At 45.7% G+C, this 17,426-nt stretch overlaps 1 protein-coding gene across 1 annotated transcript in view; it reads right to left on the bottom strand.

The window, feature by feature from the left end:
- Positions 1-228: 228 nt before the first annotated feature.
- Positions 229-17,426, bottom strand: part of LOC147635258 (delta(7)-sterol-C5(6)-desaturase-like) — a 28,950-nt gene continuing 11,752 nt past the window's right edge. Inside the window, exon 3 of the mRNA XM_086802484.1 lies at positions 229-1,262. Coding sequence (XP_086658610.1) covers positions 967-1,262 — 296 coding nt within the window. The 3' untranslated portion in view covers positions 229-966. The remainder of the gene's footprint in view (positions 1,263-17,426) is intronic.

Genomic DNA, 17,426 nt, shown 5'->3' with positions numbered 1-17,426 from the left:
TTCCCCCTGACCTCTATAAAATCAACTACCTCATTAGTATAGAGCCCAAAAAGAGTTGGAAGAAATGGACAGCTGTGCTTGATTCCAATGGTGCTTTCAATCTTCTCCGACATTCCTTTCGATGTTTTGATAAATCATATAACTCGCTCATAGAAGGTTATTGTTTTTAAGAAGGGGCACGATGTCAACATATTGACATCAACACATCAATGTGAAGAAAAGAGCACATTCAAATATTTTGCATGTTTCTTTTAATAATGGGCATGGTGTCACCAGCTCACCCATACTTGAGTCATTTATCTTGTATGCTTGCATCTCTCTACTTTCTTCCACATATTGACATCAACACCTCAATGTGAAGAAAACAGCACATTCAAAAATTTTGCATGTTGTTTTAAGAAGGGGCACGCTGTCACCAGCTCACCCAACTGCACATTCAAAAATTTTGCACGTTACTTAGCGGGTAAGCTCCAACAGCACTAATGAGCCACTACTGTACTCTCAGCTGTTTCTACTGTACATCATGATGCAAACATCGCAGAACTGGTGGCTCTTCATTGTAATACTTCCGTCTTGTAGACCCATAACTTTCTCTAGATTTTAATACAACTCTCTTTAAGCACAGAGACTGGCGAGTGCGCTAAACAAGATAAAGTATGCCATTTGCAGGGCAGCCTTCATAACTAAGAATCAAAATGCCTTGTGCAAACTAGACAACATCCTCTACTCATGCACATGAAAATTTACCTAACATGATTATGATATCACCCATCCACTCAGATACATCCCTGTTTCAGCTCAAACTAAGCCACTCTCCTCATGTTGCCACCACACCATGAACTGTTTAGCAACATCTGAAACCACACTTAATGACAGTAAACCCCTATCTAAGAAAACTTGGCTTTTCCAGGCTGAGAAACTGTCTAGCCAAATCTGAAACTGCACTTAATGACAGTAAGCCCTTACCTAAGACAACTTGGGTTTGCCAGGCTGAGAAGGGTCTCGCAAGGTTCCAAACATCCAGTCCATCCAAATAGTATAGTGCCCATAGTTATGTCGGTATGTTGTATGATGGATTGTATGATAACCAGCACCCATTATAGGCCAAACCTTTCCATGGATGCAATCGTGGATATTTGTTGTCCAGATACTCTCCGCAAACAATGAAAGCTCATGAGTAAAAAAGTGAGTTGGCACAAGGAATATGAATATCACATGAGGGCATGCCTGCAGTATTCCATCCAGTGGGTGAAAGGCCAAGCCTGCAAAAGAGCCAGCACATAGTCAGAACAAGGGCTACTACACAGTTGAAAATTTCAAAGGCTGTTTAAGACTCTTTAAACAAAAAAAAATCAGAAGCTCTCTCTCTCTCTCTCTCACACACGCACCCACGCACGCACCCACCCACCCACCCACCACGCACACGTGCGCACCTGCGCAGAGCTAGCCTAACTCATATTATCTGCACGATTCCACCAATGATTGTTCAAAAGAAACATCCCCTTCAAAGCATTCCTTGCTGCTTACTTTTGTAACCAACGCAACATGCTGCTCCATACTACATTGACCTCCTTTCACAACCGCTTCAAGTAGTGTGAAGGAAATGTTGAAGCCCGTCTACAAACCCCTACCAGGTATAGGTCACATTTCCACACCTGTTTGTGCGCTCCACCTCAAACTGTTGCCACCACATGACTGCAGTAGTACCCCTTCTCTCAGTTGCTGCCGCCCCTCTGTCACAACACCACCCTGCTGCTCCCTCAGCAGCCACAGAGCCACCCAGCATTGCCATCTGCTGGCTACTCTGTCTTATTGAACCCTGTTCCGCCCAGCTGTTACTCCACCTGAGCACCATTTCCAGGCTACCCCACCACCTGAACACCGCCTCCTGCAGCTCCCCCACCCCTGTGCTGCCCTTTGGCCGCTCCACCGCCTGTGTGTAGCTGCTGTCCTGCCCTGTTCAGTAGCAGCCACTTGTGCTCATAACTGTGCCACCCACTTCCGCTCAGCTCAGCCAACCACCACCACTGAAGTGCTCAGCAGCTCAGCCAGCACTGTCTCGGGCTGATCTTCGGCTGCAGCACCTGTAGCTATTGTTCTGCAAGGTTTTGCTTATTCATCATCTCCTGAAGACCCCTGTGAACCAGCACTGTTTTTGGCTAGCGCCAGCTCTCCTCCGAGTGTGGGGCATCAGGTAGAGACGGGAGGCTCTTGAGGATGGGGTCACTGCCTACCCGGTTATAAAGGAAGAACTGGGAGACCCAGAAAGTTTCCAGCCTAGAATTGGTTGCCTCCTAGTGGGGGAAACACCTTGTGATTTGGCTGGTGGGGAAATTCCAATGAATCAGCCCACAGCTTGCCCCTTGAGAGGTATTCATTGGTATCATTGTATTTGTTTTAAATTTGGAGATTGTATTTAAAAATCTGGCAGTCTAATTGTACTTGTTTTTCGTTTGGAGATCTGGCAGCCTGACGAAGTGCCCTCAAAGCTTGTACATAAATACTCCTTTGGATAGAGGTCAGCTCAAAGACCCAGTGCTCTGTCATTTCGATTTTATGGTTATTGTGGTTATGTGCTATAGTTGTTTAAGTCTTACTTACAATTATAGTTAAGTGGTTTCAAGATCCACACTCTGTGTAACAGCTATGTGGGAGAAATTGGAGGAAAATCAGAAGCAATAGGTTGCAATCAGGGGCAAAGGGGGTTTTTTAGAAAGTTTTAATATTTTCTCCCCAAATTTGAACACGACATCACCACAGTTTCAAAAACATCTCAAAACATTTTGGCCTAGAAACGTTTAAGGCATTTCAAAATAACCAAACAAGTTTTTGTGACTATCAATAATTACAGTTTCAAAAACAAACTTCCCAATAACACAATGCCCCCAAAAAAAAAATGCAGAAAAAAAAAAGACACAAAAAAGTGCAATTTTTTCAGAACTTAATATTAACTAATGAAGTAACGAGTAAGAAAAATTTATCGTTTAACAATGAAGAGAAGTAGTCTCGAACAAAAATTGAGGAAAGAAGAGGTCAGAAAAACACACACGCTATCACATGCACCCACAGCACTAGGCTGTGTGGCCATACTTGTACAGAGTGCACAGCTAGTAACCTTTTGGATGAGCACTAAACATGTTTTGAGCCCTAGTCCAGAGACAAGCCAAACACAAGTCACTAGTTGGCATCAAGATTAGACCATAGGGTGAGTCATCAGTGTGTTGTTCCACACACAGTTACAACCCACTTGGTTGTTCAAGTGTTCAGGCAGCTTATTAGGCCAAAAGCCAGGAGCTGGACGCAAGATTTCAAGTTTTCATAGAACCTGCAGGGGTCAAAATTGGTTGAAAACCCTAATTCTAGGCTCAACATGCAAGTTCTAGGCTGCTTAGGTACCATACAGAACAACAGGAGGGATTATTTTAGCAGTGGTCAACATGGTCAGCAACGGGCAGCCCATAGGTCAGGTATGGCAGCCACACAGAGGACAGGTGAACCGCATGTAAATGACAGCTTATTTTGGCCCCGGGCAGCCCATTTTTGGTTGCCAAGCTTTGGGCGCCCACATGTGTGAAGGCAAACCTTATTAGTAAGGTTAGAAAATATCCATTGGAGCCCACAACTTATTTAATGCAACCAACCAGCTCCAATAGTGCCCACATAAGCTGTTTTGCAATCCGATACCCCCACAACCAGCCCTAGGGCTGATCTACCTCCAAAAACAGGGGGAAGAGAGCCTATAAATTCAAACAACTTCCTCATTTCATTATCTCACAAAATATTAAAGAGCTTCAGTGTTCAGCCTTCATTAGCAAAGATCAACAGCCCAAGAGTTGCCCAGATCTACAGGGAGTCCAGCATTAAGCTCTCCCAAGCTCAGCAGGCAGCCCACCCCACCTCAGCAAGCAGCTCGATGTGCACACGTCATACTCTGCAAAGTTTGCATCTTTTTTGTAGGTTTCTTCTTCTCCTGTGTGACATTAGCCTCTGCTTTCTAGTGAAAGCAATTCTTCTCATTGTGGTTGTTTTTCCCACAATGTTTTCAAGGCTTCTTTGAATATTAGTCCTAATCTTCCTTTCTTCTTCCTTGAAGGAGGCTATGACCCCGCTCTTCCGGCATGGACTTTCTGAGAAGGGCCACATCATCTTCAACTTGTACCTTTACACCTGCAAGCTAGTTCATTAAGGACTTCATCCTGTTCACATGAGCATCAAAGTTCTCATGTGGTTGAATCATAAGACCATAGTACTATATCGGCAAAGAAACTTTGGATTTCTTTGCTTGAGCCCCAAAAAGCTTATCCAGGCTTATTTGGAGGTTGGGAGATCTGTAACGTGGTGTATAAAATTATCAAAGAGACCAAGGGCTATGAGGCCAAGGGCTATGAGGCCAAAGGCTTTTATCTCTAAGCTTCCATGCTTTCTTAGCTGCATCTTCATTCTCGTGCATCTTCTCTTCCATTTCAATGAAAGGCCAAAGGCCCTCTCTCATGAGACTAAAATTCAGCTTAGTTTGCCACATGTGGAAACTTTTTCCATTGAACTTTTCAATAAACACGTGAGTAGCCATGATATGCTATGAATCTGGGAAGGTCTTGGCAAAGGAGAGTTTCCAATGCCAGTGTCTAATCCCTTAGAGATAATACCCCGAAAAAATTAGGATTTTCAAAAATTAGGGTTTCCAAACAAGGTTTTGATCAATGAAGCTTTAGAGCAAGCTATAGCAACACTTCAATGCTAGATTTGCACCCAAAAATGATAAAGTAATTAGCGTTAATTACTCTGATTAAAAAGGGTTTGCAGAAAATGAAAAAAGGCCTAAATTGATTTTTTTAAAGACTTTCCTAATTGATTTCTTATAACGATTTGAGTAATATAGCTGATGTTGACTTGCTGAGGAAATGAGTGCAAACTCCACCTTGTTGCTGGCTGCGTGTGCTCTGGACTGCTGCTTTGTTGTAGAAGAGAGCCGCTCTAACGCAAGACTTCTTGGAGTGTACAGTAGCCCAACGTTCATTGTGCAATCACTGTTGGATTTGGCTATTGCAGACTGTCTGTTGCAGATGCTAGATTGTGTGTGCTGACAGGCAACTACATATGCGCTTGGCAATAGGCGCTGGGCAGCCATGCATAGACAGTAGTAACGAGAGCAGCACTGAAGCAAATGTTGTCGGGTAGCGTGCAGATGTACGGGCGATATGTGGCTCTGATACCAATCAATGGTGACATGCAGAGCTATGGAAGCTTAGAGATAAAGATGGCTATGGCATTTGTAGAACAAAGAAGTAAGGGGGAGGGAGAGAGTTAGAGAGACAAAGACAATGCCTCAAAGAGATAAATTGCACGACTAAATGATGCGACTCGTATTACTTCATTCAAGTACAATGCTTTTATAGGCTTAGAGCCTCTCTTGTATGGCATCATTGCTTAGGTCATTACACGAATAATATCTAGATATTTTAGTGAACCAAACGTGGATAAGGCTTGTTCTCCAACACCGCCCACAAGCATGAACAGGCCCATAGAAGGCCCGCAATAGCTCCAAAAACAGAAAAACGCAGCCAAGGAGGTTCTCCAAGAACAGTCGCCTATCAGTAGGAGCTTCCGGGAGCTGTCCATACAGCATAAGACAAGCGGCCTGATGACGTGGTGCCCATACAAATGGTTCAGCCAGGCAGCGGAATGGACAACAACCAATGCATGGATGGGGACACCCTTCAGATGAGGATCACAGGTATGCAATCAGAATTGCGATCAAGTGAGCATAGCCCCTATGTGAGCAAAAATGGTGGAGAGCTTGTGTGTAAGAAAAAAGACGATTAAGCTTGCAAGGAGAGGAGGAGGAGTCGTGCATGTGATTTTAGGTGCTCACACCTACCCTATGCCACTTGGGTGGTCACCCCTGACTTATGGGCTGTCCAGCCCACACAGCTTGTCCAATAGGGTGCCCATAGGATTTGGGCCTTGGGCACATTAATAAAGTGTCCACCCATTTTTTAATGAGTGCGAACGTGCAAAGGTTATAAACATTACAAAGCATCTTAATAGATTAAAACAAAGGTTTAGAGTGCACTTTGTTGGGAGTTAGGGTTTCAGAGAAACAAAGAACGCACACACACACACATGGTACACACCAACAAGCTCTCAAGAGAGTGAGAGAGATGGTGATTGCAACTCAAAGTAGATAGGATACAAAGATATGTGGAGTAAGGGAGTTGACTCCACAATATAATAATACAATAAGTGTGGTGTCCTTTCACACCTAATATCCAAGGGCGAAAACCCAGAGGGAGAAAAGTGCCCTTGGTTAGCCCATGTTCACATGTGGACCGTGGCACTACTCATAGCATATGTGGCATTACTCATAGCATATATGCCAATAAAACCCCCTGCAGTGGCAATGTGAACCTGTACAAGGTCGGCAGCAGATCACTCTCTGTAGGAGAGTAAGCCTAAAGCTTTGCGGAAAGCTTCAAACTTCTCTCGAGGCAACGCCTTCGTGAACAGATCTGCAACATTGTCCTGTGTAGAGCAGTAAGATAATGTGATCTCCCCTGCATGAATCCTCTCTTTGACATAGTGATAATGAATTTCTATGTGCTTAGTGCATGCATGAAACACTAGGTTTCGTGCCACGACTATAGCACTCTGACTGATAGTGAGTATGGTGGTGGGTGTCTGCTGACACTCTCGAAGATCAAATATAACCAAAGTGCCATGATCCTCTTGCACATAGAAGGTGCTCTCCGTTGGACTATTGAAAAATTCCTGTGTGATCAAACAAGTATGTATCTTCTCATACCAAACTCGAGGAGCTTGTTTGAGACCATAAAGTGCTTTTCGAAGCTTGCATACTTTGTTTTCCTGACCATGCATCACAAAACCAATGGGCTGATTTACATACACTTCTTCCTGCAAATCCCCATTGAGAAAAGCTGATTTTATGTCCAATTGATGCACTTTCCATCCATGATGGACAGCCAATGCAACAACACATCTAACTGTGGCCATACGAGAAGTGGGTGCAAAAGTCTCATCATAATCAATGCCTTTTTGCTGGGCATATCCTTTGGCCACTAGCCTGGCCTTGTATCTGTCAATGGTACCATCAGACTTTCTTTTTAACTTATAAACCCACTTTGTGCCGATGGACTTCTTGCCAACAGGCAAGTCTACCTGTTGGAAAATATTTCATCCCCAGATGGACTTTCCCATGCATATTCATGCTTGTATCTCGCTCCATATAAAGCCCTGCATTGGCATATCTTAGCAGAGATTATTCAACAATTTTTCCATTTTTAGGTATTTTTTAGGCATTTTATAGCATTTTTTTGCTACAGCCATGCTGTCGGCCTGCTACAACTAACCGACCAGCATACTGAGGTATTATAAGAGGGTTGGCTCCCCTTTCCCTCATATCATCTCATTTTTCAGCTTCTGCAGTGATAGGCAGCATCTACAGGACCTCCCTCATGCTGCTCCACAGCATTTTTTGAGTGGGTATCTCAGCATAGTACCCATTCTTTCACTACCAAATCCCAAGTGCTGTTTTTATGGATAGAATCCATCTCATTGGCTTATTGCAGTAGTGACATTTGCCCTTCTTTTTGGGCTTGCCTGCATCATTTTTTAGCCTTTTCTGAAGGTTGTCCCGAATCAGCCTTTGGCTGAAAACTGTGTTTGGCTTTTCCCTTGCCCTTGTCTTGGGCAGCAAAAGCCCCATCACCACGCATGCTGGAAGATTTGTTCTTCCGATTCTGCTCCTCCTGTAGCAACAAACCAACCAACTCTTCAAACAAGATTGATTCAGGGTTACCCCGCATAGATAGAGCGAGCAATGTGTGGAAATTCAAGTAGGTTTCTAGCAAAGATGATAGTGTCCTAGAAACCAACTCCTTTTTGAAAATGACCTCATCAATGTTGAGCAACAGTTGCTCCCGAAGATCCTGGATCTTCGTAAGATGATCAGCCATATTATCACCTTCATTCATGTCCAAGTTCTCAAGCTCTTTCTTGAGAAATGCAACCCTGGCCTCATTCTTTGCCTGATACATGGTTTCAAGTACATCCCAAGCTCGCCCCGTGAGGTCCTGCAAGACGGAATATGCGGTATGATTGATCGCTTTACTGACAAAGCAATCAAAGCCATCTCAAGTATCCCATCTTTTCAGCTCCTGTGAGGGAGGAGTGGGTACTACTGTTTGTTGAGCACCACGGCCAAGCGTGTTAGGTGCTATGTCAACAGGGCGTACATCTTCACCTGACACATAAACCCATAATCCTTTGGCCACAAGTAGATTTCGGACCATGAAACTCCATAGGGAGTAATTACTCCCATCCAATTTGTCCTCTTGGGACAAAACCCCAAATATATCGGTCGTATTTCCAGCCATTTGCTCAAATCTCTTCACCAAGAGATATGCAAACACGTGCAACCAAATATGCTATAAAAAGCACCTGCAGACAAAATCCAAAATGCACCAGAGTGCAATGCCAGGCAACCGCAATGTCGTGTGCAAATGTTTTGCCCCAAATTTCAGGCTACAATGCTGAAAATCCCCAAATTTCTGATCACCAATGGGCTAATTTATGTGTCAATTGCACATAATTAACAAAAGCCCCAAAAATCTGTGTACCAATGAGCTTCAATTTTGCGATTAAGCAATAATTTCACGAAAGCCCCAATTTTCTGTGTCATGTAAATGTAATTTTGCAAATTCTGAAAAATCCCCAAATTTTTCCTAAATTTTGCAGCCAAATGTTGCCTTGCACTACTATCTGCACTTGAATCTTGCAATGAAGCAATGAATTCACAAAAGCCCCATGATTTGAACCAAAAATCAGTTACCTGATTTTGAAGGGTTGCTGTGATGATTTGGAAAGGCACTATCGTGATGCTGTTGAAGATGGGGATGATGGCGGGAGTAGCAGAGAGCATCGTAGGGCACCTCCTTGCTGTGCACGGAGCGGCAGTCACAACCAGGCTGGCTCCAACAATGACGGGCAGGCTCCAACAACGATAGGCTGCTCACGTTGAATGCAACCAGGTGCTGTTGCTAGAGACAGTTAAGGCACAGGCGCCGAAGACAGCGAAGATAGAGGTGTTGTTGCTAGGAGCAGGTGCTGGCGGCGACGGGAGCAAGCTACAAGATCTGGAAGGCGGGAGTTGCAGGTAGCGTAGATAGCAGTGAGCAAACGGCACGAAGTCGGTAATGGCCACAGCGAGTGTGAGCGCCCAACGGATCTGCTACCGAACTGGCAATGACGATGAGGAAAGTCACAAAAAACACGGTTTTCCGTCGGGGCTGAGCTCCGCCCTGGGGGGCTGCCTCACGAGCCACGAGCTCGGGCGGGGCATTGGTGGATCCCTCCCCACTAGCTCCGCCCCTTCTGGAGGATGAAACTGGCAACAGGCGCCAACCAGGCGGAGGATGGGCGGCGGGAGATCAGACGGACGGGCGGTGCCGAACGGACTGTGGCAGTCAAAATTGCGACTGCGAGACCGACGAAGGAAGCTTCGCAGCAGCTCTGATACCACTGTTGGGAGTTAGGGTTTCAGAGAAACAAAGAACACACACACACACACATAGGGTACACAGCAGCAAGCTCTCAAGAGAGTGAGAGGGTGATTGCAACTCAAAGTAGATAGGATACAAAGATATGTGGAGTAAGGGAGTTGACTCCACAATATAATAATACAATAAGTGTGGTGTCCTTTCACACCTAATATCCAAGGGGAAAGACCCAAAGGGAGAAAAGTGCCCTTGGTTAGCCCATGTTCACATGTGGCACTACTCATAGCATATGTGGCATAACTCATAGCATATATGCCAATACACTTACCACCTATTCACTCTAAACCTTTGTTTTAATAGATTAAAAGAAAGATTTAGAGTGCACTTACCACCTATTCACATGCCACAAAACACATCAAAATACGAGACATCCGCCGGTAGGCATCCTAGCCCGAATTGGACATTCATAGTGAATAATCACACAAAACAGTTCACACACAAACAGTTTCAAGCACACAAACATGTGTACATGTACACTTTGTTATGACCAAATCTCCGGTCTTGGAACATGTAAAGCCTAGTATTGTCGGGCCCAAGTCTGGCACATCGGAAAGCACAAAACTGGGATCCCAGACACTCGGATCCACACACTAGCCTCAACACAAGGGCACAAAGCCCCCATAAATTGGCACAAGACTGGAGAAGACCATTTGGGTGGCCAAATGATGACATCCCCCCACGGCTTCTAAACAATTGTCCTCAACTAAAAAGCATCAAAGTACGCCTAAAGAAGCTATGGATAGTCAGTGAAATATTCTTTGTCAACCACTTTGCATCAATAGGAATATAGATTTTGAATTTCAGAAGGTATCCCTCAGAAAGCTTGCCACCAACAGCTAGCTTTCTCTCCTTGTGAAACACTATCTGCTCTGGCTAAAGTATCTCTTCAAGCTCATCAACTTCTCGTGGCTCTTCCATGACAAGCTCCTAAAAATCTGACCCCACATACTTTTGCATAAACTCACATGAAATGCATTGTGAATCTTCCAATAATCAAGTAAGGCTAACCTGAAAGTAAATTCACTGATCTCCTTGATCACCTCAAAGGGTCTATAATACCTGGTAGAAAGGTTAGGGCATGCTCCCTCTTTCCCTAGCCTCTTGCGAAGTCTTGCTTTCTCAAATTTCAACAATACCTAATCATTCTCTTTAATGTCCATGTGTCTTCCATGCTTGTCGGCAACCTTTTTATGCTTATCTTGAGACCTAACAATGATTATCCGCACCTGTGCAAAGGCAACATCAAGATCTCGAACATACTGATTGGTAGCAAATATCTCATCCTTGATACAAAGGATGGGTGGCAAGATCACTTTGCCATGGACAATCTCAAACGTGGCCTTTTCTATGGATGCATGTACTTTGTTGTTATAGGCAAACTCTAATAAAGGTAGATACTTCTCCCATGCGATCTTTTTAATCTACAACATAGCACTTAAGAAGATCTAACCCGGCCGAATTCGCAACCTCATTTTGGCCATCTGCTTGTGGATGATAAGCGGATGAAAATTCCAATTTAGTACTTTAACATGCGGAAGCTTCGGGGGAGATCTGTAACTTCAATGCTCAGAAATCCGCACACTTGTCGCAACGAAATTAACGCACAAAACTGAATATAGATGTGCAGAAAAATAGAGAGAGAGAGAGAGAGAGAGAGAGAGAGAGAGAGAGAGAGAGAAAGAGAGAGAGAGAGAGAGAGGGGGAGAAGAGGACACAGTATTGGGTCCCGAATACTCTCTAGGGCCCCCACCACGAATGGTGTATTTGCTTTTATCAGAATGATGTAAAATACTAAAATAAAAGACTGACTGAACCTTCTTGGCTGAGATGAATCTCTGCCCTTGACCTTCAATCCTTCACCCCTTCTGCGTTAGCTTCATCTAGGCTGTCCCGGCCCTTGCTTCAGCTTCAGCACTTGGTAAATGATGAGATGAATGGAATGATTTGTGGGCTGGGTATTTATACCCCTTCTGGACAGCAGTCGGCTGGCTTAAAACAGTCGGTTGTCTCAAATATGCTCCACAACTGATAAAATACAGCACACAGCCTAATAAACGCTGCGCATGACTGAATATGTGACTGGGCACCTAGCGAATGGGAAAAAGAGGCTGGGCACCGTGCGCCTGACATCCTGGAGGCTGGGCAGCCTGTATGGGCTGCCCCACACTTGCCCTACAGCCCTCCTAGAGCTGGATAACCAGTCAGCTACCCTTGCAAAGCCCCTAGGGCTGTCCTACAGCCCTCCCATGACCTACCCATGGCTGGTGGGTACAGCCAAGGCCTTCCTGGCCCTTATGGGGGTTGTCTTACACTTTCCCCATGCCCACATGAGTTCCTGGGGTAGCCCTATGGGCTGGCACCTTTTCCTAAATGCAAACCCTACTGTCTACACAGTGATCCGGCATCCAGTATTGTACCAGATACACAGACTCACTGACATCATTCCAGAGGGAGACTCACAGCACGGATTGGCACTGTTTCATGTGCAGGACAATGCACACCTGACCTTGGGCTCATGTGCAGGACAATGCACACCTGACCTCGGACGACTGGAATGGAACCCTGGCTGACTCGTCTCCCAGACTGGGTTCACATGGGACCAGTTTTCCATCCCAGGTCCTACACCTTCTCTACAGATATGTCTACGTGGAATCCAAGTGCGGGATGCACGTGACATCCCCTTCTGCTTAACTTGACGGAAGCTGCATAGCCTCCAAATAATCCGTCAATAACGCCGAATAGTTGCCGAAAAACTCTTTGTCAAGCCATACCGCTTTGTGGGTCCCTCAGTCTTGAAACTTCATGAGGAACTGTCTTTGCCTTCGGCCGAAGCCATGCTTGAAACGGTGCAAAAGGATTTGTTCGGGAACCATAACTTCTCCTTCATCAATAATATCTGGTTCTATCTCGTCTTTAACTTCTGAAGGGATCGGACCTACATATGGCTTTTACCAACTGACGTGAAACACATCGTGCATAGTCCAACTCGGAGGTAGCTACAACTGCATTGAACCTCATTAATCTTTTTCTAGATGGGAAAAGGTCCGAAGCTCCTGAAAGACAACTTTGGGCATCGCTTGCCTACTTGCTTCAACCTTTGCTTCATAATCCGAAGATAAACCCAATCCCCTTCCGAAAACTTCATATCCCTTCGGTCTTTATTAGCCTGTCGAGTGTAGGCCTCTTGCGCCTTAGCCAACCTGTCTTTTACTGACTCTAAAATCTCCTAGTAAGACTCTGTCACTCTGTTCGCTTTAGGTACTGAAGACGAGGTCCTGGTCAAAATCGACTGGAATGGTCTTCCAAACGCTACCTCATATGGAGTCTTGCCAATAGCTGAAAAAAAAGAATCATTCAGAACACCTTGAACTAAAGGCAAATATGATTCCCACTTACCTTGATGATCGTGGACTTAACACTTCAACACATCAAAGGCCAACTGATTGTAGATTTCTGTCTGGCCGTCCGTCTGTGGGTGAAATGCACTGGAAAAATTCAATTTAGTACCAAAGTTATCAAACAATGCCCTCCAAAAATGACTGGTAAATTTGGCATCGCGGTCTGACACTATGGTCCTAGGAATCCCGCCAATCAGGTACCAATGCCGAATGAACAAATGGGCAACATCCTTCGCGGTCACATTGGCCCTGCAAGGAATAAGCATAACAAATTTGCTAAATCTATCAACAATAGTTAAGCACTGAGTATTACGCTTATTCGGGAGTCCATTGAAATATCTTGGAAAGGTCCCTCAGGAATTGGAAAGGACTGTAATAACCCTATCTTCTTTCCACGAGGAGCTTTCACCTTTGGACAAATATCACAGCGTTGTACATATGAAAACACATCTCGCCTCATCTTTGGCCAATAATATTGCCGTTCCAATTTCTCCGAAGTCGAATTCATGCCCCTATGACCACCAATAATGGCGTCGTGGGCATCATGGAGAAGAGCTGCCCTGAACAACGTCATGACACACAGTCGACCTTTGTAGAAAAGCCAACATCGCATATCAAAAAGTGGCATGGTCCTGTGGCATCCAATGCCTGTTCCCACTGTGTACCGAATTCCTCGGAATCCGCATACGTGTGCTTCATGTCGTCTAGTCCCGTACTAACAAGGTCGAGTCTAGTAGTCCGAATCAAAGTCACTTGTCCCTTCTTGCTCAAAGCATCAGCCACTAGATTGACCTTTCCTAGAAGATACTCAATCATATCACCAAATTGCTGGAATATATGGCTCTAGCAGTGTTGTCGGACACTCCATTGTGCACTTGGCATTGTCTAAATCCAGTGTAATGCTTGATGGTCAATGCAAACCTCAAAGTCCCGGCCATAAAGGAAATGTTTCCAATGTTTCAAGGCCTATACAGCTGCAAGGAGTTCACGATCATAGACTGAGTAATTTTTCTCAGCGGGCAGTAACTTACGAGACATGTAAGCTACTGGATGACCATTCTGTTGTAACACACCACCAATTGCGATGTTACTCGCATCGATGATCACCTAAAATGGCTCGTCCCATGAGGCAAGTGCTAAACAAGGCACTTCTGATAAAGCCACCTTGAGGTTCTTGAATGCCACCAATGCTCGTGGAGTCATTCAAATCCGTTGCCTTCTTGTCTTGACACCCTTTAGCAAATCGGTGAGATCCGCCGAGAGGTCAGAAAACTTGTCTATGCGGGTGGAGTATGCTTGGCATATACCCACAAAGGATTTGATATCATAAGCTGTCTCAGGTACTTCCCAATTGACAATCTCAGCCACCTTAGCCGGATCAAGTCGAATGCCTTCTGCACTAATTATGTATCCAAGGTAATGCACCTGGAACAAATAAAATTCCGACTTCTTCTCATTGACGTAGAGCTCGTTGCTTTCCAACAACTTAAGGACTTTCTCCACATCAATGTCATGCTGCTCAACTGTAGCTGAAAATACCAGTATGTCGTCCAAAAATATGAACACACACTTTCCAATTAATTCCCGAAAAACACGCATCATCGTGCGGTTGAATGTAGCTGGGGCGTTCGCCAAGCCAAAAGGCATGACCACAAATTCATAGTGGGCCCGTTCCGTACGGAAGACGGTCTTGGGGATGTCCCCTGTCAAAATACGCAGCGGAGATGATTACCAAATCTGGGAACACGAGCAAAACGCAATGCAGAAAAATAACATCACAAGAGAGAGAATGGTAGAGGCGTGTAATTCTGCTCTATATACACAAGAAGATCCCGGGAATGATACAATGGTGACAAGCGGACTGGGGGCCATTTTATATGGCCCCCCAACAGCAGTCGGCTTGTTGTAGGGCAGCCGACACGGGCATGTCCACTACGACTGGTTATAAACCAGTCAGCCAGCACCAACAAGGTGTCCAAACAGTCGACCAGCGTAGCGTCAGTACACGCAAACAGCTACAGTCGGCTACAGACAAGGACATCCTACCACCTCAGGGCTGCCTCCCAAGCCATAGAAAAAATGAAAAAAATGGGAGAAAAATGGGAGAAAAATACGGAGAGTGGGGAAAAATGAGAAAACACCTAATAAGGGCGGGCACACCCACAACAAAGGCCCTGGTGTATATGTATAGACAGGAGATGACTTCTAACACCCCCTCCCAGCTCCTGGCTGTGAAACCAACCACAAGGAGCTGGGGTGCTGCCTGAGCAAATCCTGAGATAGCGACTTCATGAAGAGGTCCACCGTACTATCCTCTGTCGAACATAACTCTAGCAAGATGTCATCAGCAACGATCTGTTCACAAACAAAGTGCCTCTGGATGACCATGGGTTCCTTCAGTGGAAGCCCAATCCTGCAATGCAACCTCTGCAGCCTCACCACCTCACAAGCAGCCCAGTACTCTGCCTCTGTTGTCGACAAGGCAAAAGATGACTGCCTCTTACTGCTCCGTAAAACTGCACCTGGGACTGAAGTAGATCTCCTCGTGTCTGGATCTCCTCCCCAAACTGAGTCACTCGAACCGTGGAGTCGGACTCCATCTAGCATCAATCAATCCCCCTCCTGTGTACAAGAGTCCATGATCCTTCGCATGCCGCAGAAACCACAGGAAACGCAATCCTGCCTCCCAAAGAGTCATCCGCAACCATGAGCTCAACTGCCTCATCAGGAAGCTCCCGTCCAATCTGGTGTCCATCAACCAGATCAATGAACCATTCTGCTTCTGAGTCAAAGAGGCATCACACAACTCACAAGGATCAACACCTGTTACGATGCAAAGCCTAGTCCTGGAAACCTGCAGAAGACCACGCAAGGCCCTCTGAAACTTGTCAACCACCCCCTCTGAATCCGGAACCACAAAGCCTGGATATGCACCTCCTTCTGCAAGTAATCAACTGCCACCTGCCTGGCTTTCCAAAAGGTCCCCGTGGACAGAACATCCTCATCTACAGGAGGTTCTTTGTCCCGAATACTACGAGACATCAGAGCATAAGTTACCTGTTCAATTTCCTCTGACTGACGAACACAAGAACTACCAACATCAGTACTAGAGAGTTCCTGCCAACCGCTGCCATCTACTGGCAAGCTATCCACCATCTGGTCCCGGAAAGCCTGCACCTACAGCGTATCCACACTTAAGTGGCCATTATCAGACTGCCACTCGTCACAAACCTGAGCACCTGGGGGGGAGAGTGCTGAAAGTTTGTAAATTCCATTCTCCACTCCGCCTTCCCAAACCACCTGGCCTGTTGCTTTGTCCCGGAGAGCAATAAAATGCTCAAAACCTAGGTATTCCACAAGGGGAATCATGTAGTGTGTTCTCAATAGTCTGTAAGCCTATAGCCTCAAAGGCGAGGAATGCTTCCCCCCTCTCCCATCAAGAACTATCTCCATCCTGCCCTCACTGTTAACTGGTATAGTGGATGTATCCCCGGTAAGAATGTGACCAGAATACTTGCAGAGATCCTGTAAATCAGAACGGGAGGAGGAGTCATGTACCTGGAAGCACCACTGTCTAGAATCCACTCCCGAGTATCCGTTGCGAAGAATCCTCCAACCTCCTCCCTGCCTGAAGAAAATGAAACATCGGTGTCCATCACCTCCAAGTGCACAAAAGCCGGAGTCTTCATGATTGCTGCTGAGGAATCTTCACCCTTCTCGGTCTTCCGCTTGGGACACTGCCTCCAATAGTGGCCTCTCGCCACAATCATTACAGGTCCTCTCTGCCTTTAGATTCTCGCGGTCAGTAACGGACTTCTTCACAGAACACTTCTCCGATGAAGCCTTCCCTTTGCCCGTGTTACGGCCTTTCAACCGTTGGCCAGTTAAGGCCTCCGAACCTCCACCCTGAGGAGGGTTCATGAATCATTCCTCCTGGTCCAAGACCATGGGCACAAGCTCCTCCCATATGATGGTGCTGAGCTTGCCACTGGTAATCAAAGACGAGTAAAATGCTGAGTACTGAGAGGGCAAGTGTGACAGCAACGTTATGGCCATGTCCTCTGACGACATCTCCTTCCCAGCCTAAAGAACTTCCTACTGAAGAGCCTGCAGCTTGTTAATATGCTCCCGCATCGTCGAGCGACGACTTTGCAAGGCTCATAACCCGCATCTGTACTTCCAAGGAAATCCTCTTCATGGGTGATACCTTGTTGTAAAGAGAGGCCAAATGTTGCCATATACCTCTGGCCAGTGTCATATGCTTTACATGATTGATTACCTACGGTGTGCAGTTGAGAAAGATAAACGAACGGACCCTCGCGTTGACACGATCCCACATCTCTGTCTGAGCCTCCCTGTCCTTTCGAATCGACGGTAACTCCCCTTCCTCTACTTCCGGCCGTGGAACCCCAACGACGACGAAATCAACGAGGTCGTAAGACTCCAGAACAGA

This window comes from Cibotium barometz, chromosome 9, assembly GCF_041138505.1.
Source record: "Cibotium barometz isolate CiBa-2024 chromosome 9, ASM4113850v1, whole genome shotgun sequence".
In the NCBI taxonomy this organism is placed as follows: domain Eukaryota; kingdom Viridiplantae; phylum Streptophyta; class Polypodiopsida; order Cyatheales; family Cibotiaceae; genus Cibotium; species Cibotium barometz.
Note: the sequence above shows the minus strand (reverse complement) of the source record. Positions and strands in the feature narration are given on the sequence as shown.